This window comes from Ylistrum balloti, unplaced genomic scaffold (genome assembly GCF_031769215.1).
Source record: "Ylistrum balloti isolate Yb309-2 unplaced genomic scaffold, AGI_CSIRO_Ybal_v1 Utg369840, whole genome shotgun sequence".
Classification (NCBI taxonomy): domain Eukaryota; kingdom Metazoa; phylum Mollusca; class Bivalvia; order Pectinida; family Pectinidae; genus Ylistrum; species Ylistrum balloti.
Window position 1 is genome coordinate 808,406 of NW_026781998.1, and position 27,669 is coordinate 836,074.

The following is a 27,669-nucleotide window of genomic DNA, read 5'->3' on the forward strand; positions in this document are numbered from 1 at the left end:
GAGATATATACAATTTAACAGATTATTTTCAGTTGTAAGATGAAGTGCTTATCATCATTGAGAAACCGTTGGAATTATTAATCAGGGCAAATTAATGTATGTGTTGAAGCTCATCAACGTATTTTTTTTTATGAAACCAAATAAGAAAAGTAAGGAAATTCAATTCGCATTAGCGTGGTCATAATTTAGCACAATACTTTCTTCTCGGTTGTAGTAATGAATCAAAGCAGTTTTTGGAAAACAAAGCTCTAATTTCATCTTGCATTCAAGTAAATATCATCAACTGCTGTTGGGGAATTTAGAGAAAATTGCGTTGAAAATGAATGATTTATTGGTTTTGAAGCTAAAACATTAGACACAAATCAATATAATGGGACAACTTGGGATAGCCTCAACGTAATTCTTACCTAACTAATTCTACCTTTACAGATCATGTTCATGTCACACTAAGAACTGTAAATTGTAGGGAAACCTTACTATCTGTAGTGTTGACTAAATTCTGGTTTTCTGGAAACGAAACGGAAGCTGATGTGTTAAGTAGCTATTGAATAAAGATAACAAATAGGATTTTCAGGCATCAAGTACCGAGTAAGGGTTACATAATACTGTATTAAATGTTTTTGGAGGAAGTTCCTTTTTATCGCCTTAGATTGATGTATTACAGCAGAATTAAATAGCAGCAAATTTTACTGAGAATTGAAGCTGTAGAAATTGCTATATGAGAAGCCTTACAAAACATAATTAATATTAGACTTCAGGGTAGCCAATACATTAAACACACTGCATGCCAATTTTTGTCAGTGCTTTACAGTCACATTCAAGCCAGTTCAGCCTACAGTACAATAGCAACATCTTTCAAAGCTGACTGGGGATGTGGGGTTTAGGCTTTCAGGACAAACTCTTTCTGGTCAACCACTGAAAATGTTATTATCATCTTATGAATATCTGATGAATTAAGAAATGCTGACTTGTTTTGGGTGATGTGAGCCCGGGGTCAGGTTGTTAATGGAACAGGTTTCTAATCTGTTAATGATAAAAACTTGTGTTGACCTCTGAACCCGTCTACAATTGTATAAATGATTAAGCTTGATTTCGATTGATGTTGTAATTATCAGACAATTTCAGTGAACTTTTAGGAAAACCCTCCATGGCTAAAGGCCCAACAAAATTGTAAATTATATGGTACCCAACCCCCAGGGGCCTGAGGGGCTTGACCAAAAATGGTCAAATTGATTGAAAATTTGAAAGTCTTCTCAAATCCCATGTATGGTAGAATCAAATACTCTTCTTGGATGGAGAGGGTAAAATTTACTACAGCTTATAGTGGAAAATTAAATTTTTAAGCATAGTTTGTTTATTTCTTTCAGAAATATTTCAGACTTGGTTAGAGTTGTTAGTAAAGCGGTAAGCTGAATTTTTTATGAGATGCATATATTGACCTCAGTTGACCCCCATGATACATGATACTGGAAGCATTGTCATTCAGGTGACTGTAGAGGCCCTTTGGCCTCTTGTTTGAGTAATTTATTAATTTTTAGGTCTTCACCTATTTAACAATGATATCAACATTCAGTTCCATTCCCACATCCAGTTTGGACTTAACCTACATGTATCTCAAAATTTATTTTTCTTTTACTATAATATACCAGTTATTATAATATGTATTGCCTCCAACAGAAATCAGAAGAGAAAAATAGCAAAATTTGAATAGGTTTTGTTGGGGTTGGTTAAATGTTTTATTATGATGTTCTTTGTTGCATGTTAACATCAGCCATCATTATGCTATGTGATATCTCTAATCACAGTGGAGAAAAGGCCCTGTTACCAGAGCTACAGGTGCCGATGCATGTAGCTGATAACATATTGTTGCTATCTGTTGTTAGTGTGGTAAGTGATTAGAACCAGATATTCTTTCACACATTCTCTACTTAATTTTTATTACAAATCAAAGAATGTTGAAGAAAAACTTTGGTAGCATATACATTCATCACATCTTTATATCCAAGACTAAAACTTCTACTTAGGGTTATAAGCCTAGGTGTAATCTCGGACTTTCTGTTGGTGGTGACTTCAGTGCATTCTGAACTTTTTAAATTGTAAATTTAATGAGTAGGTGTGATTGCTTTGGTGTGAATGACGTCACCATCGTACAGTGTAATACAAATTGGGAATTTTTTCTTGTTGCTATTTTTTGTTTTTTTTTAAGCAAATGTGCAAATACAGCTTCACATCAAAGATAAAAAAATGTGAAACTAAAGCTTTGTGTAGATTAAAGAGGTTTAATGGGAATTATTGCCCTTGTTAGAACTGTCCTGTTGAAAATTTGTAAAGATGGTTACAACACAAACATCACAGATATGTGCTATATGTTAAGTATATGTTTTTTACAGATTCTTTTTCAAGGCTCCCCAAATTTCTCCAGGTATCTAATGCCAGCAAGATTCTCCACTATGCTATAAAGTCTACCAAGTGTAAACAAATGCATACATTACAAAATTTAAATAATTCCCATAATTTTAATGTTATTTATAGCTCTTATTGATGCTGTTTCCAATTACAATTTTGATACAAACATTGTTAGCTATCTACCACATGAAAATGTTATCTTGACTGAAGTCAGAGTCGTTAAAAATTAGATGTTGTAGATGAAGTATAGCAAGTACTTGTTTAACTATTGAATAGTGCTGTGATGCTTGAATTCCTTGCCATAGATATCATTTGTGATATAAATATCAAAATCATGTTGAGTATATCATAGTTCGGTATTTGGGTCAAATTATCAGTGAGAAACTATGGCCTTGATGTTGTCAATAACTTGTATAAAAGTTAATATCTGTTGTTACGTCAGTCCAATAAAGCAATAGGAGAGGTTTTTATGGGACCTCCCTTAACAGGTCAATTTGGCAGCTACCTCTGTCTGGCTGTTAACAAAGGAGAAGGTCTTCCCCATATGCTGTCCACATTCACACCATGTACTGGTCCTCAGAGGCTTATTAGACCATTCTACATGCAACATATACCACACACAAACAAAAATATATTTGACCAGCACAATAGCTTCCATGGTTTTGTGTGATTTGGAGAACATACAGAACATGTTATGTTACATTCAATCAAATGATTCTTTGGGCAGTTTGGCTGTGTGGACCATAAACTGCCCAACAATTTCCTTGGGCAATTTTATTTGATAGACTTGAAAGTAAAACGTTTCTGGTTTACTTGAAGTACAGTATACCCCAGTATGTATGTTAGCTAGTAAATCAGAATTGCTAAGTTAAGTTACCTATTATTTAAACAGGCCAGAGTTACCAACTCATTTTGATTTCAGATAACCTTTGTTTTTCTTCCAAGATAATCAAAGTATGATATGTATGAAAGGAAAAAATATTATTTTTTTAAGAAAAGTTTTTTTGAAGGGATTATCCTGCCCAATGTCAACTTTCCAGCAATGTCAATATCAGTTGATACAAAAACAACAAGAAAATACAAAAAAGTCAATATAATCATAATCCAAACTCAGATTCAATAAAACTAGAGAAGGTATGAATAAGAGGAATATTCACACAGAGACACCTGAAAAAAAAAAGAATGAAAAGAGTAAACATGTTCTTTACATGGATGACACCAACCATGTAAACCTTGGTCAATCCACATAATTAATGTCACATTCTCCAATGAGAACAAGTATAAAACAACGAAATCAACATGCAAACTAATGAGCATCAAACACATCCAGCTTCATATGGCCATGTTTGGATAAGATCACTGTTAATTCATCACTGATATTTAACTACATAGGAAAGGAGGAGGGGAGGGGAGCAGGTGTTCAAATAATTATTTGATGAGATTAAACTTTGGCAAAGGTGACATGTTACTGACAACTTCCCCAAATCCGTTGAACAATACTACTTATAGGTACCAGAGCAGGGCCATCATGTCTTACAGACTTTTCTAGTTTTCAAAGAAATTCTGGTTTTAATGCTATAGAAATAAAAATTATCCAGCCTGAATATCAGTGGGTTTTTTTTTTTTCTTAAATACAAATCGGTTATTTATTTTATTTTATATTTTATTCACTCTACTAAGTCAGCTTAGAAGTTGATAAAAATTCAGGGCCAATATCAAATCTATTGAATTAACTCAAGCAGCCAAAGAGATACTGTACTATAAGTCACGTTTGATGTTCTAGATCTAGTTACACTGTGTGTGACCAGTTCTCTAGTCACACATCAACAGCTATGTACTAGATCTGGTGACACTGTGTGTGACCAGTTCTCTAGTCACACATCAACAGCTATGTACTAGATCTGGTGACACTGTGTGTGACCAGTTCTTTAGTCACACATCAACAGCTATGTACTAGATCTGGTGACACTGTGTGTGACCAGTTCTCTAGTCACACATCAACAGCTATGTACTAGATCTGGTTACACTGTGTGTGACCAGTTCTCTAGTCACACATCAACAGCTATGTACTAGATCTGGTGACACAGTGTGTGACCAGTTCTATAGTCACACATCAACAGCTATGTACTAGATCTGGTGACACTGTGTGTGACCAGTTCTCTAGTCACACATCAACAGCTATGTACTAGATCTGGTGACACTGTGTGTGACCAGTTCTATAGTCACACATCAACAGCTATGTACTAGATCTAGTTACACTGTGTGTGACCAGTTCTTTAGTCACACATCAACACCTATGTACTAGATCTGGTGACACTGTGTGTGACCAGTTCTATAGTCACACATCAACAGCTATGTACTAGATCTGGTGACACAGTGTGTGACCAGTTCTATAGTCACACATCAACAGCTATGTACTAGATCTGGTGACACTGTGTGTGTGTGTGTACTAGATCTGGTGACACTGTGTGTGACCAGTTCTATAGTCACACATCAACAGCTATGTACTAGATCTGGTGACACTGTGTGTGACCAGTTCTATAGTCACACATCAACAGCTATGTACTAGATCTGGTGACACAGTGTGTGACCAGTTCTATAGTCACACATCAACAGCTATGTACTAGATCTGGTGACACTGTGTGTGACCAGTTCTATAGTCACACATCAACAGCTATGTACTAGATCTGGTGACACTGTGTGTGACCAGTTCTATAGTCACACATCAACAGCTATGTACTAGATCTGGTGACACTGTGTGTGACCAGTTCTATAGTCACACATCAACAGCTATGTACTAGATCTGGTGACACTGTGTGTGACCAGTTCTATAGTCACACATCAACAGCTATGTACTAGATCTGGTGACACTGTGTTGGACTGATATATAGTGTTGTCATACTGACATGTCTATCAGATGATATTTTATAACATATATACCAATAGAAGTTGTCACTATGTATATGGAGGGTTTTTACTGACTTGGTTATAAGCGTTGATACTTTTAAATTTACAGAATGCTCAAAGAACACTCGGATCCCTGCTGAGACTGCCCCACTGTCAGACCCACTGTGTGCCACACGTGTTCTCTGCGGGGCCCTCATCCTGCCAACCATTGCCACGATTGTAGGGAAACTCATGTTTGGGTCGGTCCAATCAAACTTCCAAAGAACATTGTTGGTATGTTTTATATTCTGTAGTGCTACAGTTATAGTCTGTAATATTGGTTGGTGTTCATCAACCAGAATTTCTATCTCGGTTAAATGGAAGTGTGGAAACCAAGTAACTCTTCTATTTTATCAAGTAACAATCATCTCACTTATTTCAATAAAGAAACAGGTTTGTTTGTTAGCCTTCATTCTATTTTAATCAGGCATTTAAATAAACTGGTTGTAAGGGAGGTAACTCCCACACATCCACTGCTACAATACATCAGGTACATGAACCATATGAATATCTTAACGTGTCAAGGAGATATATATCTGATTCTATTCTATTTCTTCTGTTGTTATAAACAGCATGGTTTAAAGTAATATTGCAGCAATACAATGCTGTGTATATTAAACACTTGTCGTATCGACGACTGTATGACATCTGAATCTTTATTCACCAGATCATGGGATAGACTTTGAATGTTGCCAATATCTTCACTTAAATGGAAGGTTTTGTTTTTTCTTGGCAATATGTATCTTCATTAGAAAATAACATTGAAGTATAGCTTATTAGAGAATAACATTGTCCATATGTTATAAGTGGCTTTGTGTGTGTTTCAGGGAGGGATCGCATTCATTACCATCAAAGGTGCTCTTAAGATATATTACAAACAACAGCAGTACCAACGACAGGCCAACCGTATCATCATGGACTTTCCAAATGAAACACAGATGTAAGGTCAAGGTCGTCAAAGTTGGATATTGACACAGATTAACCACAATGGACTCATGATCATTGGACTCATGTTAACAATCATGGATGCGCGCTAGCTATTGCTGACTCAGATGATTTGGCAATACTCAAACCAAAATGTTAGTCATAGTTAGTGAGAATTTCTATGAGAATACTTATGAAACAGAAGAATTAGTGACAGTGAGTGATTGCCATGTTACCCTGGACAGGGTAAGATGCTTTTTCCTGTGTGAGATTTCCTTGACTCACTCTAGGATGAACAGAAAAATAATCATTTACCCTCTTTTTGGTGAGATTGGGGATCTAAATGGAAATGAAACGATGTTTAAGTTACAAACCCTCGAGGGGAAGCTTTATGTTGGCTGACTTAATCATCTTTCCCCTTGGAATGAGATTCCCTATCTTACACCTCCTCCTCCAGGGAGTCTGAAAGATTCTGTTAGTCTGTACCTGCAGTATGGGGACATGTTGTTTAAGACGGCTGTATATTATGTATCTGGTAATAGCCCAATGGCTTACAGTTGACCTTTGATTCAAGGTATGGATAGGACTTATGAAATAGCTTGTAATTCTACCAAATAGCAATAGATATCACATGGTTCATTACCAGGGCTTATTATCAGATAACTACAGTAATACTGTGTAGGAATAACCAATGATATTTATGTGTAAATTGTTTATAAAAATTAAACAATTAGTGATGTGTTGATTACGTTAAAACAGAGATAATTGTTTTGAATGTTCAGTTTTTAATGGCTTTCAATAGATGTTCAGTATTCATGATGAAATAAATGCCTTGCACACATTTATTGATGTAAGTATTTTCCAGTTCTGTTGTGACCATTTAATATTCTAAAATTCAATACCATCTTCAGTCATTTTCAAATTACACAATAACAGACAGATATCATCAAAAGTCAGCCATCATAAATAAAGATTTTTTTTTTCAATGATTGGATCATTTGTGTAATGTATTCAGTTGTATGTATCATGTTCAGATTTTGACATCATAATAATGGTAGCATCAATTTCAGTGGCATTCATAGTGCTATGATTTGCTATTGTCTCAAGGATTCCTCAGCTTCAATGACTTATGAAGTGTATTATGAAAGGAAAGAAAACAAAGGGCATTTCTCTTTAATTTTTATTTACCTGAAGAAAACACTGTCCTACTATGTTTGCTGTTTGATTGGGTTTAAGATGTAAAGGTAAAAGTTGTGGTTGAAGTCACTTTTACTCAAGATGTGATTTAGATAATGGAATTAGAGTGCAATTTCTATTGATAATGGTGTCTTCGTTATTCAGTTCTCTGACCAAAGTTTCAATGCAGATCATTTCATTTACTGCTTATGAGAGAAATTCAGGATTTTCATATAAAAACAGGTATTGTGTTTTGTCAGTTTTGTAATAAATCAAAGTTAAAAGGTAAAAAGTCACTCTTGACCATTTTTAGAATTTGAAAAATAATTTTGTATAAGATTTCTTGTGATCCCCTTAACTGATTTCATTTAAATGTACACTGTAGTATCTGGGTTAAAGGATTAAAGTCACACCATTTTGTCAATTACCTTACTGGACCAGTATATCAGTTACAAGTTTGAGTACAAGGTCCACCTCCTTCTCAGCAGATTGACATGGTCTTTGCCATGAGTAAGTAAGACAAACCAACTGCTGATATAGAGGACTAACCCTGTAAAATGCTGGGTAGATACAGAGATAACATGTTATGTTTGTAGAGAGTACATCAAGAAGTATGTTGATTGAGCTTATAATCTAAGCCAATTCTCATCCCTCATCTATCATCTATATTCTTTTAACATTTTCAACTAAGTCGTGACCTGCCATATATTTTCTCCTGTGGTGATGCTATCGGTTATATAGACCTGTTTGTAATTTTAAGTGACCCCAATCTCAGATTGACTCTGATGTAAAAAATATTTCTACTTTGTAATTTTTTCATCGCTGATTGTATCTAAATTTTACTACAGATCTATCATAAATGTTGACTATTTTTTGTTCTCAGTTCTACTCATTTGCTTTTATCAAAATCTAGAATTATTTGTTCACTCATGACCCTAAGTCATGTTACTGACTAGACGGATAGGAAACCCAGGATGTCTGCCAATTTGGCTTCTCATTGGCTGAGATATTTTCCAATTCTAATGTTCCTTCCTGCCAACTACAACCATGCTTGGTAGAAGTGGATCATTCATAATGACAGGGAATTGTATTGAAGTTGTGTATGACCATCTTAGTCTGTATAATCAGGTGAAGTATTATTAGAACATATTGAGATGCCATTAGGCAACACTGAACAGATTTAGCTATGTCAATAATCCATCTATGATATTACAGGTCCAATGATCAATAACAAGTCTGTATCTTGAAGATAAGTCCTGATCAAGTGTTGATACATATTCCATGTATTTTAATGGTACATACTGGTGTATTTTGATGGCACTTTGTATTCTATGCTTTGTGCACGCAGACATGCACATGAACATTACTGTATAAAGAAATGTGTTCGCCTTCAGGCAGATGTTACAATATGAATGCTCTGTTATTATACTTACTATGTATGAGTTTGTTAACTTAACATTATAATAAGTATAAGATCAGACCTGTACAGGTCCACTGGGCCTGTTCCTAATGAAACTACAAGGCGAGTCAATAAACCAAAAATACTCTTAAGGACAATAGTTTGCTTGCTGTGGAATAGCCAGCATTATGAACAGTAATATCTTACTACATATGTATACAGTTATGTATTCAAAACAGTGATTAAGTTTTGTGTATTTCTTTGTTGGGATTTTTAAGCCAATCGTATGAGGTTAATTTTGTTATGGTACAGCGTCTGTTGTCAATTTGTTTTTGTATTACAAGGCTTGTCCTCCAGAATGGCTGAAAAGATTTTTTTGTTGTATGTATGAATGAAATTAATTTGGTCTTGAGCATTAGAAAAATGTGGGAAGGTAAAATAGCATTTTTTTTTTTATTTCAGCCCACTCTATTTTATCACAGTATCCAATTTGTACTGCAATTTGCAATGAGGAATTCATACATTCACAATGATTGTAATATTAACAACATATGGAAAATGCCATTAGATCAATGACATATTTGTGAAATATCATTGGGAACAAGCGCTGAAACAAAATTACTACTAAAGTATGTATGTGTACTGTAGGTGGAATTATATGTACACAGTAAAGGACATGTGATGTTTTAGTTCACCTACTAGAATTCCAGGCTAATGAGCTTATCCTGTGGTTCAGTGTTTTATGTCCAGTTGGTATCAACTTTAAACTTATTCTTCTTATTAAATATAATGACAAAAGTCCAGATATTTTGCCAGAAGCGTGGCAGGATGAAGGGCTATGAATTTTGCTCCGGTAAATGACATTGACCGATTTTCAAGTTCACCAGAGTCAGATGTGTAAAAGTAATCTAATGACCTGTGAATCATGATATTGGATCAGCAGTATTCTGAAGGGCTGTCAAATTATTGAAAGACTAACTTTTACCTACTTTGACCTTTCCAGGTCACAAAGGTTCAATATGTTGAAGTCTTAAGACAATTTCTGAGTTACAAAAAAAACTGATGGTTACTATATTCAGTCAGTTGCATCCTGGCATGAAGAGCAATCTTATTTCTTCATGTAAATGACCTTGATTTACTTTTGAGATCACAGGACTCATTTAGCATGAAATAATTACTTGATTGGTGAAGTCAGTACAGAATTACGAACAATGAAATAACGTGATATATGGTCTTTTTTCTTCAATCCTGTACCAACTCTCAGGACCATAAATCAGAAAAAATACCTCTTAATATATTTATGCTTTGAATGATTCCAAGGATAAATATTTTCTACTTAACAACAAAATTTAATTGTTTGCCTAGAAAGCTCATTGTTAGAGCAACCAAAACAGCCATGTACTTTGCCATTGACTTTTCAACAAAATAATGCAGGATATAATTTTGAAAAATCATTGTAAATTTGAAAAGAAATTTGATGATGTCCTTTTGTTTTGAAAATATTCATTAAAGATGAGATTGAATTACAAAAATAATGTAAAAATGCAAATGTTTTACAGAAGTACTCTGATCAAGCAATATTTCTAAATCCAGTCCAAAATCTCATAACCTGGAATAGAATTTTCCACTATGTTTTACATAGTGACATTGCAACCTATAAGTATATTTGACATGTTTGAAGCCACAAAATAACTTCCTCTTATTTACCAAGAGACAAAAGGTCATAAATAATGATCAGTGCCATTCTTTATCAAAGGGACATTGTTAGCACTTTCTTTCCTGCCTATGAAGATATGCAATGTAAAGACATATATAAAACATGCATAGGCACCTCAGTGTTACCTGTTCAGTAGACTTCTCAACACTTATAATTCTGTCCTGCCATATGATATGCCTCTGTCATGAATAACGTCACATGTAATAGCATGATTGTGACATCCTCCTTAAAAGTGACTTTTCAACTTTCTCAAAAGTGAAAACTTCACCATCCAGGTCATGTTATAGGGAAACTCATCAGTGTAATTATGTGACATTTGCGGGCAATCAGAAAAAAGGAATTTACTGATTACTGTTTGAGTGGGTCATTAAACAACAGTTAGTGGAGCTGTGATTGATAGGGTCATTGAACAACAGCTTGTGGCACTGTGATTGACTGGGTCATTAAACAACAGCTTGTGGCATTGTGATTGACTGGGTCATTAAACAACAGTTAGTGGAGCTGTGATTGATAGGGTCATTAAACAACAGTTAGTGGAGCTGTGATTGATAGGGTCATTAAACAACAGTTAGTGGAGCTGTGATTGATAGGGTCATTGAACAACAGCTTGTGGCACTGTGATTGACTGGGTCATTAAACAACAGCTAGTGGAACTGTGATTGACTGGGTCGTTAAACAACAGCTTGTGGCACTGTGATTGACTGGGTCATTAAACAGCAGCTTGTGGCACTGTGTTTGACTGGGTCATTAAACAACAGTTAGTGGAACTGTGATTGACAGGGTCATTAAACAACAGCTTGTGACACTGTGTTTGACTGGGTCATTAAACAACAGCTAGTGGAGCTGTGATTGACAGGGTCATTAAACAACAGCTTGTGACACTGTGTTTGACTGGGTCATTAAACAACAGCTAGAGGAGCTGTGATTGACTGGGTCATTAAACAACAGTTAGTGGAGCTGTGATTGACTGGGTCATTAAACAACAGCTAGAGGAGCTGTGATTGACTGGGTCATTAAACAACAGCTTGTGACACTGTGTTTGACTGGGTCATTAAACAACAGCTAGCAGAGCTGTGATTGGCTGGGTCATTAAACAACAGCTAGAGGAGCTGTGATTGACTGGGTCATTAAACAACAGCTAGTGGAGCTGTGATTGACTGGGTCATTAAACAACAGCTAGTGGAGCTGTGATTGACTGGGTCATTAAACAACAGCTAGTGGAGGTGTGATTGACTGGGTCATTAAACAACAGCTAGTGGAGGTGTGATTGACTGGGTCATTAAACAACAGCTAGTGGGGCTGTGATTGACAGTGTCGTTAAATAAAAGCTAGCAGGGATTTGATTGGCTGGATCATTTAACAGTACCTTGTGGAGCTTTGATTGGATGAGTCATTACACAAAAGCTAGCAGAGCTGTGATTAACTGGGTCAATAAACATAGTCAGTGGTGCTTTGACTTTTTATTACCAAATAATGGGAAATATGAAACTTGTCAGAAAATTCACATTTCCAAAGGTGCAAAGCAAGAAAACATTTTTTATTCTCATAAAATCCTATATTTAACAAATTATTGCATTTTAATGTCTCTATCTAATATTTATTTACAATACAGGGTTCGTAAGTAATTCTGTCTGTTCTTATGACTCATGGTTTGTGCTGTTTTTATAATTTCTTCCATTTTTATGGTATCGTGCTCTCATTGTTAAACTTCAAGTACAACTGTTCACAGGGGTTAATCTTCATAACTACTCATTTCAAAATCTCTATATTACAGAAGCCTGTTTATAGAGAAATATTTCTCTAATGAAACATAGTTGAAATATATTCATTTTAATGTCCGTTTCAAAGGGCAATCATTATCCAGTTTGTTATAAAAATTCTTACATTACTGTAAGATTTTTATTCAACCACTTTCAGATACATGTCTTCAAAAAATAGTTTGAATTACCATGTACAAGTTAATATTCTTGATTAGACTTCAATGTTCTTGATTTGTGCTAACCAACACCTTGATTTCTTTGAAATCAGTTTTGATCCTACACATATCAGTACGACGTGTGATCGTAATGACGGCAATACCGGCAAGTTAGAGAGGGGATGGGCGCATGGACACATTTTAAGTACATACTTAATTTCAAAATATGACCTTCACTTTATTTAATGGGCAGACTGAATTAAAAAAAAATCAAGCATAAGAATAACTGATACATGTAGATTTACATTGCAAGAAAATATAATAATTGGATCAGATTTGCCAAAATTATTTCATACAAAGTTTGTCTGATTTACAATATATATACTGCCATGAAGAGGAGGTGATTTAGCTCTCCTGGTCTGAAGGACCAATGAGCTGCTTTGCTTAGCACCTGGCATTAGTTTGTCTACTTTATCTTCTGAATGGCAGGATTTTGTCCATATTTTGTAGAAGCACTCTTAGGGCAAGAGGAACTAATTGTATATAAATGAAGGATGCTTGCCTGCCAGGGGCCAGGTCTAGGCCAAGTTGGGAAATTTAGCACCTTCCTTAAAATCCATCTTTTGAAGGAATGACAGGATTTTGTGCCATTTGGCAGACACCCACCCACCTTGGAGAGAGTAATAGGAAAATAAAAATAAATCTTTAGAATCCTTTGCTTTGGATAAAGCAGTTTCAGTCAAAAAAAAACCAGGTGAGCAATACAGGCCATATGGGCCTCTTGGTACTGGATTTCAGCGAGATATGAGAGCTAACAAGATATCAAACATTCACTTAACATCTTTGTACCCGCAAATATTGTCACCAGTTATATGGTCAGATTGAACCTCTGATAATGGTTCAAATGTTTTCAGTTATTGTATATGTTGATTTTGTTTTCATATTTCATTTTGAATGCAAATTATACACATTGAAATATTATTTTTAAGGAACATAAATCAAATAAAAATTGTGTGAAGGAATTTTCATTTGTTGTTTTCTGTATAAACAACATTGTTATTCAGTGTGATGTGATTTTCAATTTTGAACTGCCATTCATGTTTTGATATGGGCAGTCCAGACAACAGTAACTCTGTATAGTTTTGCAGATGGAAGGCTTGTTAACCTACAGAGATCTCACTTGTTTAAATGAAAGTTTATGCAACGTTTAGTATAAGGCCAAACCATGTGGTATTTTCTGGGCGAGTCGGATGTCTTTATCAGTCGTGATGACAAAAATAAAATTTTTTTGAACTTTTAAGCTTCTGTTCTACCAACACAATTTAAATGAACCATTAAAGGGTTGCTCATTGTTTCTGATGAAATGTGGCTGCCCCATTTGAGCTTTTGGCAGTTTAATTTCACCAAGGCTGGACAATATTTGGAAAATTAAGTTTTTATAAAACATTAATGCTGATGTTGACCTGGAATCCAAATTTAATTTTACAAGGCTTTGAAAAGTGTTTTTAGTTGGATCACATCCCTAAGGCTAAATGTAGTGTACCTACTTAGTCTTGCCTTCATCACAAACTCTGGCATAAGGAAGACAACTTCCAGCAGTTAAGACAGTGTTGTTATATGGAGTTATCTCCCTCGGATATCATTGCCGGTATTGGAGATCATTTAATGGACTTTACATGTCACACACTGTGATATATCATGGTGTCAGTCATCATCCCAAACAATTATCAGAAGGGCATGGTTGGTAAGAGGAAATTGACTTTGAAGTTTAAGCACTCTGAGCTGGAATGTTCTCCCTAACCAGTCAGTTGTATGCAGCAGCAAACAGAACAGGGCGACACAATACATGTATTCTTATGTAATGTTACTCTTTTAAACTTGTTAATTGAAACTAAGAGGCCTACAAATTCTTGACAGTTTCGTGCCCAACATACCGCCATTGCTTTTATATTAATCTTTTACATAATAACCAGGCCACAATGGTTTGACTTTGTTCCTCCTACTTTTCCATTTTATCAGAATTGTTGAAGGACAAAGCAGTCCTATCAGCTCTATTTCCAGAATGTCTGTCACTCAACAAAACGGGTTGTGCTAAACTGGCCAATGCTTGTTTTCCTCCAAATCTTGTGGTGGTGATGGTAGTTGACTGCATATAATTAGAGACACAAAACTTTTGTGTCTGAAACCAAAACCATGCAGGAAAGTACACTGAGGTTAGAACTGTGATAAAGTCTTCATAAGACCAAACATGTTATCACAAAACACAAACAAAACATTCTTTTCATTCTTTTATACATGTGTCATTAAAGAAATATTTACATACCAACAATAGAAGCAATTTCATTGCTGTAACAGAAATATCAATATTATACAATAACCATGACAACGACATAATTATGCTATGACCATGACAATGACACATAATTATACTAATACTATAACAACAACACATATATCAGCAGCAAAGCAAAATGGTGTACAATCAGAAAACAATTCAATACTAAAACAAGAGTCATACATGTATCTGAAGTTGTACCTTACAGAATCTAGTATCTATATAACACAAAAGACTGCTAAAATTGTACAACAACTATCAATTTTCCTTTGATTACCAGTAAACTACATAGTCTTTATTTATAGGGTCTACCACAGGACGACACTGCCAGGACCATTACACATGTCCCAGCAACTAAACATTGGCTGTTACTTGCTGCATGTTACCATGGGAATGCTACAGTACTGATTCAGGGTGACAACAAACACTATTGATTCAAGGTTTTGTTGGTTCTACATATTCCTTGACCAGATACCTATGCAGGGCATTTGAATAATTGGGAAAAGTCGAAAGTAGGAGTCATCACAATAAGCTTGGGACAAGATTAATTTTCTTCAAAAGGAAACGACTATTAGTTTCACCCAAACCTTGGACTTCTTCATAAAAAACTAAATATTGTATATATTTCGGTATATACTGGTTGCTGACATATTCTTGCCAAGTACCAATTCTCACCAAAGGTTGCCATTTCATGCATTTTGTTGATAAGAAAATTCCTGGACAAAAAGACAACTTATGTGCAGATAAATATATACACGCCAGTATTTCTCTGAGCACTCACGAGAATTTGTATTTGGCGAGTGTAGGTCAATGACCAGTATATACATGTATATACAATTTTATACTCACAACATTGAGTATGTATATATGTTTTCATAAATATTCATTCCTGACATTGAATGTTTTAAACTCACAATGAATAAATTTATGTACACGACACACTCCAACAAAAAATTATCATGGAAAAACAGGAAAATACATATTGCATAAGTATTTGTCATAAACATAGCATGACTCAATATTTATCCTTTATAAAAATTGTGAATCCTTCAAGAAACCACTTTGCACAAGGATTTCCAGTTGACTCTTGACTTTAAGCAGGAGTCAAATGAAATCTTCTCCAATTACAAAATTGAGGGGGCTGGGTAGGAGGTGAGAGGTGTTGTCCCTTCAAACCTAGGAATCAAGGCCCCTTCAATTGCATGACTTAAGGCTAATGTTGGATAGTTAACACCTATACTTTAATCTGAGTTATGCATATGATTACTTGTTTATATCTAACAATAAAGAATATCCACATCAAACCTAATCATGTTGGTATAAAGCATCAATTTCAAACACTGCAATATCAAAACACATTAATACACATAAGATCCGCGAAGCATCTTGGCACCAACCATTGTTTGGTCTTTGTTCTTGAAACATTGGATCTTTCCCCTTCTTTTCTATTTTTTCCTCCATTCTAGCTCTTACTCATATGAAATTTGAAAATTCCTCTTAATGATAATAACTCTTAATTTAAGAAAGTGGCCTATTGACCACTTTGGTTTTCTGGTCAGTGTTCAAATTAAAAAGGGCAAAACAAAGGACCATCGTGAACCTACATATACAACTTGAAAAAGAAGCCTCCAGTATTTCTCATGAAATAGCAATAACAAACTTTTCACTGTCAAATCCAATATGGTCATCTATTACCCATGGTGTTTATTTTTTAATCAGTCCCTAAATCAAAAGGGAACAACTAGGAACCAAGGTGAATAAAATCCATCCAGTACTTCTTAAGAAACAAAGATTACAAATTTCAATAGGCAAAATCCACAATGGCCACCCATCGGTCATTTTGTTTTCCAGATCAGTCCAAAAATAAGAGGATGCACAACTAGAGACCAAAGGAAATGATCTGGAACGATCTAGAACTTCTCAAGAAAGAATGATAACATGAAGGATCAGTCAGACCATTAACAAAGGACAATTTGAACAGCCAACCATCTTATGATGGTAGGCTAAAGATAACTTCATACAGTAACAATCAAATTGCAAATTTTTGCTGAATATAAATACATGCTGAAAAATGAATTTTCTGGGAAAAAAAAGTAAAACTCTAATGTTTCAAGCAAAACTTAAAATATCTTTTTTAACTATCCAGAAAATTTCAGGGGTTATGATCACTAATGATCTCTGCAGACAGCGAACGTGATTGTAGCCCCTGGAGTATAGGATACATCCCAGCCTTACATAATGCAAAAATCATTTTATAAACTTTAATCACAACTCTTTTATCAATATTTTTTTTCACTTAAAATACTTTTATGAATTTTCAAAACATGATTGTATATATCTATTAATTTTCTTTTCAAATGTAATGAAATGTATGAGATGTCACCTATGAACTGGTTAAGTATGATGGCAGCATGTGTGAATATATCAATCATTCAGAAAACAAACTGTACACACAGTAAAAACAAACATCCTTTTTTTATGTGCCATGCTTGGAATTTAGCCCATGTCAGTTTAACAAATTTTGCACATTCTAAATTTCTTAAATTGAATTTTTTCAGCAAAAAAGTCACAATTCAGAAAAGACAGTGCCTTACTCCATTCACAGCACAACTTCTACTTATCAAAGGTAGCATCTAAATTTTTACTATTTATAATCTGGTCCTGCAATAACAATGGTGGTTGTTGAAAACTGTAATTCAAATATTGCATTAAAGAAAGAAATAATCTCAGACTAAAGCTTCTTTAATTTGTTACAATGTTCTAACCTCTGATTCCGTGTGATTACTTTTCTGAATCTGGTCTTAATCTTTGGATATGAGTGTTAAGTGTATAATGTCAATCAACAATGTACAATGACTATAACACAGTGTGTGTAAAACAGGCACAGCAGCTCATTCCTGGTATATATTATGGGGTGTAGGCTGGTGGTGGAGGAATATTAGCCATGGGAGAAGCATCTGGTTCTGGAGCCAGGAGGCCTTCCATTCCATCAAAATCATCCAATAAGGCTTCAGACGGGCTGTCATCATAGGCTGGATAGCGACGAAGACAGTTCAAGGCTGTGGCTAGAACACCCACTGCTCCTGCTGCAGCCACGAGGAAAAAGCTGATATCAAAGTTAACATTTACTTTACTGCCGATGTGTACCTTAGTATGCTTTTGAAGGGCCTGCACCTCTGCCGTCAACCAGTAACAGAACATGTTAATAATGACGCACATTATCACTGAAAAAAAAAAGAAACACATTTTATTTACACTGTATATCTACAAAATTATGATAGAACTGTTTCCCTATTTTGTCCCATTTCATAACGTCAGATTACTGAGCCTCTCAAAATTTGTTTTCAGAGTGACTTGAAATACTGTGGAATTTTACTGTCAGAAAAGTGCATTTCTGAATGTCATGAATGAAAATACATAGCTATCTGCAGTAATATCCCTTGCAGTACTGAATCTCAAACGGGGACAATTGGTCAACACTTCTGTCAATAGTATTGTCAATACTAATATTCAAATGAAATGTTATAGAAATCTCTCGATACTTAAGAAAATGATAAGTATCTCACAAACTTCTGACCCTATTTTCAAATATACTTGGGCCAGGGAAAATCCGAAAAGCATGCAAACCCATGACTGGGCTTAACAAAGATATTAACTGGGCTTAATAAAGACCATATCATAATGGGCTTAACAAAGATAATATTATACTGGGCTTAACAAATATAATATCATATTTAATAGAGATCATATCATACTGGGCTTAAAAAATATCATATTATACTGGGCTTAACAAAGAGAATATTATACTTGGCTTAACAAAGATTATATCATACTCATTATGTTAACAAACAATAGAAACTACATAATGAAATACAATTCCTTTCAAATATGTCAAAAAAAGTAAAACAAACAAATTTACCAGCAATGATATTCAATATAGCATTTCTCCTTAGAATTTTAAGAACTCTCCGAGAGGGACCAATCAGGTCCAATAGAAAGCCTCCAAGAGAACAGACCATGGCAATAAATGTGAAGGTAATGATGACCTTCATCAGGACGACAGCCTTGTAGGTAACGCAGTTATGCATATCTACAAAACAGGAAAAAGGCAAATTAGCATCTGGATATCATTGTATTTTCATGAAAATCCTATATTTATCATGTATAATTGTACCAGGGCAATGTGATTCCCCTATCAGATTTGAAAACGTCTGTGGTCATCTGAGTAATGCAGACGGAATACTTGTCAACAACCACTAATAAACACTAGGTACTAATATTTCAGTACGGGGCTTTGTTGGCTATAAACCAGATTGGTGGTTAAGTATCTTAACTTGTTTACATCTGGGGCCATTGGCTAAAAGTTGATAACAAGTCAAGGCTACATGTGGGGTTGTTATGAAAAGAAACATTGCTTCACGGTAGCCATACCCTCTTGGATTTCAAATAAAGTTCACACAGCTATAATGTACAAACAGGTGGGCTTAATTATTATCTACACAAGAATCACCCGATCAAACTGTACAAGAGATCTAATACAATATTCAAATTATACAAAGTTTAAGTCTTCACTTGTACTAGTGCAGAAGTTAAGGTAGTGGTCACCTTACTAACATCAGCTAATGAGAATTTCCCTTTAGTTAAGCAGAAGAGTGTCAAGCTAGAGACTGAAGTGCAGCTAGTTCGAACCTCGCCATGGCAGGATGTTTTTCATTCCTCCTTCCTATTACACTAGTAATTAAAACCAACTTTTATTTAAGTTTACTTTCTAAATTTCTATCTCATACATACGTCTTCTGTTATTCTTATATTTTTCGATGAGAAGAATTAATTAAGGTAATTCATTCTGAATAGAAATATGTACTTGTTTTGAAAAAAGTGAATAAATGTCTACACTTAGTAAGTGGTTTGATAAGTTGGACAAATGACGTATAGATAAACCTACAATCATCTGAAGATGGTCCAAAATGATAAAGTGATACTTCATTTTCATTTTCAGCATAAAAGCTCCCTGGGTAGAAAAACTGGTAAGCGCCAAGATGGTCGAGAGGAGTCGACACTGTCGACTGTAGGCTTCCTATGGTACAGCCTCCTCCTCTAAGTGATACCCATCGAGGTTCTGACAATGCAGTGCATAGCACGACAATCGCAATCATACTACAGGATGCCGCTTTGAAGTTTTTCTCTTTCTGTTTCTGTCGAAACCTGTAAAGCTGGCGAAGATGAGAATTAATTGAGTGGTGACCATGTCGATGATGATGGTGCTCCCTATCATGTCTATGGCGGCCACGAGAACGACCGCTTGACGATCTGCTCCGTCGAGATCCAGACTCTCGACTTCTGCTTGATCTCGGCATTTTTTACACTACGGATGTCATGTATAATGTCACTTAACACTGCGACTCTATGCCTTTCTGACAACAGGAAGTAAGAAAATGTAAATATGAAATGATTTAGTTTCGTATAAAATATTTACGTATTTTCACTGCTTATAGCCGGAAATGCTATTCATCTAAATGCATTTATTTGAATATTTGATATCAAGATCTATAGTGTCATTTTTAGCCTAATGCAGGTAAAATATCATATCGATTATACGTAACTACGACTCTCGTTTGTAGTTGGTTTAAAAGTCTAGTTAGCTTGACGTATAGCTATTATACAAGTACAACCAAACGATCACCGCTACAGACGGCTCCACCCCACTGAGGGCTGATGCATGTCGCCCCTCACGTCGCCAGAATACTGACATTCGTCAGTGAGACGATACTCGAGCACAGCACGGTGGAGTCGAGGAGACGGAATATCTGTCAAAATCCACTAATAAACACTAGGCACTAATATTTCAGTACATGGCATTGTCGACTGTCAACCAGATTGTTAACTTATTTACCTCTGGGGCCATTGGCTAAAAGTTGGTAACAAGTTAAGGCTACATGTGGGGTTGTTATGAAAAGAAACATTGCTTCACGGTAGCCATACCCTCTTGGATTTCAAATAAAGTTCTCACAACTATAATGTACAAACAGGTGGGCTTAATTATTATCGACACGTGATGTTTAGAGACCTATACCAACTGAATCTCTATTTTCATAGTACACATGAATATTTTGTTACATTTCAGCTGTAATGTTTCTTTAAATTAATATTGAAGTTAGAGTACAATGTAAAAAGAACACTTCGCTGTTAAATTAAGCTGATGACAACATTTTTTTGTGCTATTCCTTGTCCAAGGATTTGCATGTATTCTCTATATTGGCTATATATAGGGACAGCTCTTTGCTGGAAATTTTCCAGGATTTCCATGCCCTTAAGATATCTGTCTTGACGGCACTGTAGGAGATAGTCTGTTGATCAAATTGTAATTATGGGTTTTTTGTCCCGTTTTCCTTTTTGATAATTGATATTCAGTTGACATCATTGAACATTTCGAAGTTTCTTGTGCAATTCCATGCAGTAATTTAGGTCGCCTTTCTCGACACCATGGTGTATTCATTTTTAAATTTAATTTGTTTTTTCTTTTATCTTGTCCAAATTCTTTTCTGTAAGCAAGTTGCTGAAGAAATATTTTACATTTCTGTGTCATTTGTGAGTTGACTGTTATCAATAATCCCTGATATGAATATTGCGACATACCTCAGCCGTGCTTCAGATATGCACCTGCAATCACTATAATTTTGACTATCTATGCGCGGTTTTAGCAACCATGACAAAAGTAAAACCATGGATAGTCCGAGGTGACACATATACCAGATCTTGTTTTTGACATGAATATACTTATTCCAATCACTCCTTTAAAAGGAAGTCAACAAGCTGTACATATGCATGCTTTCCTTTTAACATTGTTACTTTATGGATAGGAGAATCGAGCTATTGTCATATTATCATAACAATCATAATCAATGTCATAATATATATGCCATACCATGCATGACAATGTCACAATGATTTTAGGTACGATACTCTCTATCCAATCCCCGAGCACAATGGAAATGGCTGAATAATCTACAATGTATTTTAGTTTAAATAAAGTTCTTATTGACAAAGCAGACACATGCTCTGGGAACATTAACTGTCCTGTCCGATCATTACAAATGATAAAGTTGGACAAGATAATACTATTTTGTGCTGGTGCACAATTTGATGTATGTGTATGTTTGCAAAGCTCTGCATTTTATATCGACTATAAATGACATAGGATGACTTTTCAATACTTAGATTTAAGCTCTAACAGCAATGTTGTTACCTTCACAATGTCTGCCTGGATGGGTACATACATCTAGATATTGGTAGGTAATGGAATCGAGATTTAAAGCCACTTTCCTTGTAGTCAAGATTACAACAATGTAACTTGATTTTGGATATGCATCACGCATGACTTGGAACTAGACTTGTTCAGCAACCAAGGAAACATAACTTACTGATAATCAAATCCTTCAAAAGATGATGCTTATGTATTCAGATATTTCACAAGTCAACACACATCTCATTTGACTTGGCAAGTTGGTTCGTGTTTCATTTTACTATTCACATGAAAGAATCGTAACATCATTTCTCCGATGGAATTTGTCTGAACCTTATACAAAGGTCAACCATATTGATTCAAGTTTATGGTCATCATTACTATATATAGACAAGAGGCCCAAGGGCCTTAAAGGTCACCTGATTCACAATGTTTCTTGTAATATGTCATAAAAATTTTGGTCAAAAAAGTAAGATAACTTCAACTACATTGTACACATCATGCAAACTGTGTATAACGTTAACTGCTATCCCAAGCTAAGGCTTCTTACCAAGTTTGAATTGCAAGAAATTACACTTCACTCAAAAATGTGCAATATCCCATTATTAACTCTTCCATCCATGAACAATATTCAACAGATTTTACCATATCTGGTTAAGAAGAAGGTCTTTGAAATTTCAGTCTATTTGACCCGCTTTTGGTCCCATTAATCAGATCCTGGAGTCAATATGTGCATCTCGTCCAACTGTCATCTCATACTAATAATTCTAACCCAGTTTGAACTATTTTTTAAAGAAACTACCTGCTCTCCAAATTTATAATTTGGTAAAGCATTTGAAGGCCTTTCCATCCATGAAGAGTATTTGGTTCTACTATACCTGGAATTTGAGAAGAATGGGTTTTTCTTTCAAAATCACCTTACCATTTCTGTTCAGCCAAACACCAAAACTAATGTACAGATATTTTTTAGTTTATTTCAAAATTGATACATGACTATTTCAATATTACATGGAAGGGACTAGAAAATAGACTGAGCTCCAGTCCGACTTCTGATGCAGGTGTTCCTTTTAAATTTCATTGATCATACTGATTACAGATAGCATCTAGGACAAAGGCAGTAAATTGCAATGTAAAATGTAAACATTTTCCTTAAGTAAACACTACAGTCAGTTGTCACACAGTGTAGCTTGTTATAGTTATTTAAGACAATAGATTTAACCATGAGAATCCTCATAACTTCCAAATGGCACTACAAAATACAATGATGCTATTTATCAAATTTATTTCTAACTAAAGACTGAGAAATTAAAATAAAGACTTTATTATCATTGAAGTTTATTCATCAGTGACCATTAAACAACTAAACCACAATTATCAAAATATACACATAGAAACTTACAAAACACAAATCCTTTGAATCTAAAATATTGATACTATTATGAAATACCAGGTATTAGGTACTGTCCAATAAAATTTGTAAATGTCTCGTAAATCATTTGTATACATGTGTATTCTATCCCTAGTATCCTAGTAAATGAGGATACTCCATCCCGAGTATCCTAGTAAATGAGGATACTCCATCCCTAGTATCCTAGTAAATGAGGATACTCCATCCCGAGTATCATAGTAAATGAGGATACTCCATCCCGAGTATCCTAGTAAATGAGGATACTCCATCCCGAGTATCCAAATAAATGAGGATAATACATCCCAAGTATCCTAGTAAATGAGGATACTTCATCGTGAGTATCCTAGTAAATGAGGATACTCCATCCCTAGTATCCTAGTAAATAAGGATACTCAATCCCGAGTATCCAAGTTAATGAGGATACTCCATCCCTAGTATCCTAGTAAATGAGGATACTCCATCCTGAGTATCCTAGTTAATGAGGATACTCCTTCCCAAGTATCCTAGTAAATGAGGATACTCCATCCCTAGTATCCTAGTAAATGAGGATACACCATCCCGAGTATCCTAGTAAATTAAGACACATATACAAAAAGTATTCTTTAATTTTAACAAAATTTTCAAAGTTTAATGTAGTGTTAGATTAGAATTTGATTTATGATGGAAACAAAATCCAGAGAAAACATGACCCTCATCCTATTACAAGAGATCCCAGAGGGATCTTGGCGCCCACCATTTGAGGATCTCTTTTCAGTTCTTGAAGATTTGTTTATTTTTTTTTTGTTTGTTACAGGTGTTGTAAATGTTCATGAATTGGTCTTCATTGAATGTACTCAATGATGGCACAAGATATTTTTATTAAGCACCTATTAGCAAATATCATTTGAAAAAGATCCCAAAGTATTATTAGATAGCAGTCAGTTACAGGTGGATAATGGACAATATGCTTGTGCTGTATTACTGTCAACATCCAAGATGGCTGCCTGTGGGCAACCTTGATTTCAAATCAGTCCAAAAAAGGTACAATGCACAACTAGGGACCAAGGGAAACCAACATCTATGAAATATCAGACGGATCCATCCAGTACTTCCTCAGATATAGCAGTAACAAGATTTTACTCTCAAAATCCAAGATGGCTGCCTGTCAGCCATCTTGATTTCGGATCAGTCCAAAAAGGTATAATGCACAACTTGGAACCAAAGGGAACCTGCATATGAAATTTGAGAAAGATCCATCCAGTACTTTCCAAGAAATAGCAGTAACAAACTTTTACATTCATAATCCAAGATGGCCACCTGTCTGCCATCTTGAATGCGAATCAGTCAAAAAAAAGGTACAATGCACAACTAGGGACTAAGGGGAAACTGCATATGAAATTTGAGGAAGATCCATCCAGTACTTTCCAAGAAATAGCAGTAACAAAGTTTTACATCAAAAATCCAAGATGGCCACCTGTCGGCCATCTTGAATTCGAATCAGTCCAAAAAAGGTACAATGCACAACTAGGGACCAAGGGGAAACTGCATAAGAAATTTGAGAAAGATTCATCCAGTGCTTTTCCAGAAATAGCGGTAACAAACTTTTACTTCCAAAATCCAAGATGGCCACCTGTCGGCCATCTGGAATGTGAATCAGTTCAAAAAAGGTACAATGCACAACTAGGGACCAAGGGGAACCTGCATATGAAATTTGAGAAAGATCCATCCAGTACTTTTCCAGAAATAGCGGTAACAAGAATTGTTTACAGACGGACCACGGACCACAGAGGCAGAGCGATTTGAATAATCCACCATCTATTAGATGGTGTGCTAAAAATGTCTTATATCAAACTTGTTGAACTTATATTTGAAAACTTTTTATCAGGAAAAAAATAACAAAAACCCTGAAAGATAGATTGTTTTGTTTTGATTGTATAATGATTAAGACACATCATTATATATTTGAATATCTGCTACTGTATAAACACACATCACACATAAACTCGACCTCAAACATGACTCAATGAATTGTGATTTCTATGTATAACATTAGTTTGAATTTAGTACCATTATACAGACTATGAAACAACAGTCATCAAAGATAATAATCAAATATTTAGAAACATAATATGAGCACAATTGACCTTTGTATTGCACAATCTACCTTGACCTAAGTGTTCATCTTTGAGATTGCAAGATCTGTTTTACCTTTGTGTTGACCTTTGTATTGCACAATTTGCCTTGACCTTTGTGTTGAACTTTGTGATTGCAAAATCTACCATGATGTAAGTGTAGAGTTTTGAGATTGCAAGATCTGTTACGACCTATCAGAACATATACCAGCTTCAAAAAATACCCTGCATATCATTGTGGTAACCACACACCAGCTAAGAGACCATTCAACTCAACATTCCTAATATCAGCACCGACATTGTGTCAAACTTTGATTTTAAATTTGACTTTACATTACATGTTGACCTTTGTGATTGCAGGATCTGTCTTGATCATGCATCAAACGATATTTGACATGAATCCTGAAATATTGCTTCAAAAGATATCAAAATATGTTCAAAACAGTGAATTTTCTTAAAATCCTCACAACATCCAAAGCCATGAATTAAAATGCTTATGAAAAGCACCACACCATCAAACTAAAACATCATTATATAAGTAATACTGTTCACCATAAAAAAAACTGTACACTGTAAATGTACTTACATTAAACATTTTTAAAAATATGACCTTGACCTTTGTCCGATCTATTACATTTTACATTAAAAGTATGACCTTGACCTTTGTTCTCACATTACATCTATGAGGTATATACTATACCGCTCACAACATTACATCATGTTATACAATATTTATCGTTCATATCTTAATATCACAAAATACAAAGTCAGAACAATGGAGTGGCAAGCATGTTATGGCTTTAAAATAAATTACTTCCTGAGGTATGAATGTTAAAACTGGAAAGACCACAAACAAAGGACAATTAGTGATGATGGCAGGCTGAGAATAAAAACACATAATATACAGTCACAGATGCCTGCAATACTTCTTAATTACTATAATAATTATTACATTCAACTCATATGTCACAAGTGTGAAAAATGGTATATCGTCCCAAATGATTATTGTGGTTGGCTGAGATTAAATCATGCTATTTTCAAAGTTCAACGTGATTACTGTTCAGATCTAAATACAACATTAACCTCTCATTGACTAATGATGCTCTCTTTAATTCCCTATGAAGTTCAAAATGAGACATCAACAACAAAGACTGAAGCTGGCCTTTCATAAGTCTTCAGAAATATTAGCAATAACAAACTTTAAATATCAAAACTCAAAATCTGCATTATAAGCCTTCTTGAATGTATCTGATGACACTTATATGGGGCACACGAAAAAGGGGCCCCATGATGGGCTTATCTGAACAGTTTTAAGAAAAACTCTTCCACATCACTATAGAGACAGTAGAAACAACCTTTTAATTATCAAATTTCAAAATTCCTGTGGCCATTGGCAGACATATTGAATATCAGCTAAAACTCAAAATGTCGCATACATAACTGAGTCCCATAATTGTAACAAGCTGATCCCTTCTGTGAGTTTTCAGAGAGACTAATGTCAAAATTTAATGTTAAATCAAAATGGTGGCTTGCTTGAATATACAATGAAGCTACAAATGTCATACGTATAGACAGGATATAAATAAAATTTCAAGGACATCCTTAAAATGGTTCTTCAGTAATAAAAGTAACAAAATCTAGGTATATCTGACATAGCTCAAGATGTATAACGCACATCATTAAGAACCAAACTTAAATTGCTCATGGATTTCAAGCTGGTTCCTGCAGTATTTCCTAAAAAAAACTACTGTGAGATTGTTAATCTGGACCATGGATGAAAATGGTTTTAAAAGTCCACCATTTGATGACGGGAGTTCAACCCTGGTAGTGAGAATTTCACAGGTTCAAGTAATAAAATATTGCACATGTGCCAGATCTGGAATGTCTGCTGCCATCTTTTGATGAAGTGATCAAAGAAAACATTTTTACTTCAATATCAATACAGTAAAATACATATATTGCCCGGAGGATGATGTGATACAACTTATCGGTGAGAAAACAACCAGTTAATATCACAACAAAACTGTAAAATTTCTAAACATATTTTCATCAATTAAATGAAGGGCAAATAGTCCTTGTCAAGATTTAC

General features: G+C 34.9%; 2 protein-coding genes across 2 annotated transcripts in view; one reads left to right on the forward strand and one right to left on the reverse strand.

The window, feature by feature from the left end:
• The window catches only part of LOC132545290 (E3 ubiquitin-protein ligase MARCHF5-like), a 93,906-nt gene extending 83,250 nt beyond the window's left edge, over nucleotides 1-10,656 (forward strand). The window contains exons 5-6 of the mRNA XM_060208962.1: nucleotides 5,423-5,586; nucleotides 6,180-10,656. Coding sequence (XP_060064945.1) covers nucleotides 5,423-5,586; nucleotides 6,180-6,296 — 281 coding nt within the window. The 3' untranslated portion in view covers nucleotides 6,297-10,656. The remainder of the gene's footprint in view (nucleotides 1-5,422; nucleotides 5,587-6,179) is intronic.
• Nucleotides 10,657-14,997: 4,341 nt separating this feature from the next.
• Nucleotides 14,998-20,211, reverse strand: LOC132545297 (transmembrane protein 127-like). Its single transcript, XM_060208971.1, has 3 exons — nucleotides 19,764-20,211; nucleotides 18,738-18,908; nucleotides 14,998-18,042 (listed from the first exon to the last, which is right to left on the reverse strand). The coding sequence occupies exons 1-3, from the start codon at nucleotides 20,173-20,175 to the stop codon at nucleotides 17,726-17,728; spliced, it is 900 nt and encodes a 299-aa protein (XP_060064954.1). The 5' UTR covers nucleotides 20,176-20,211; the 3' UTR covers nucleotides 14,998-17,725.
• Nucleotides 20,212-27,669: the final 7,458 nt, after the last annotated feature.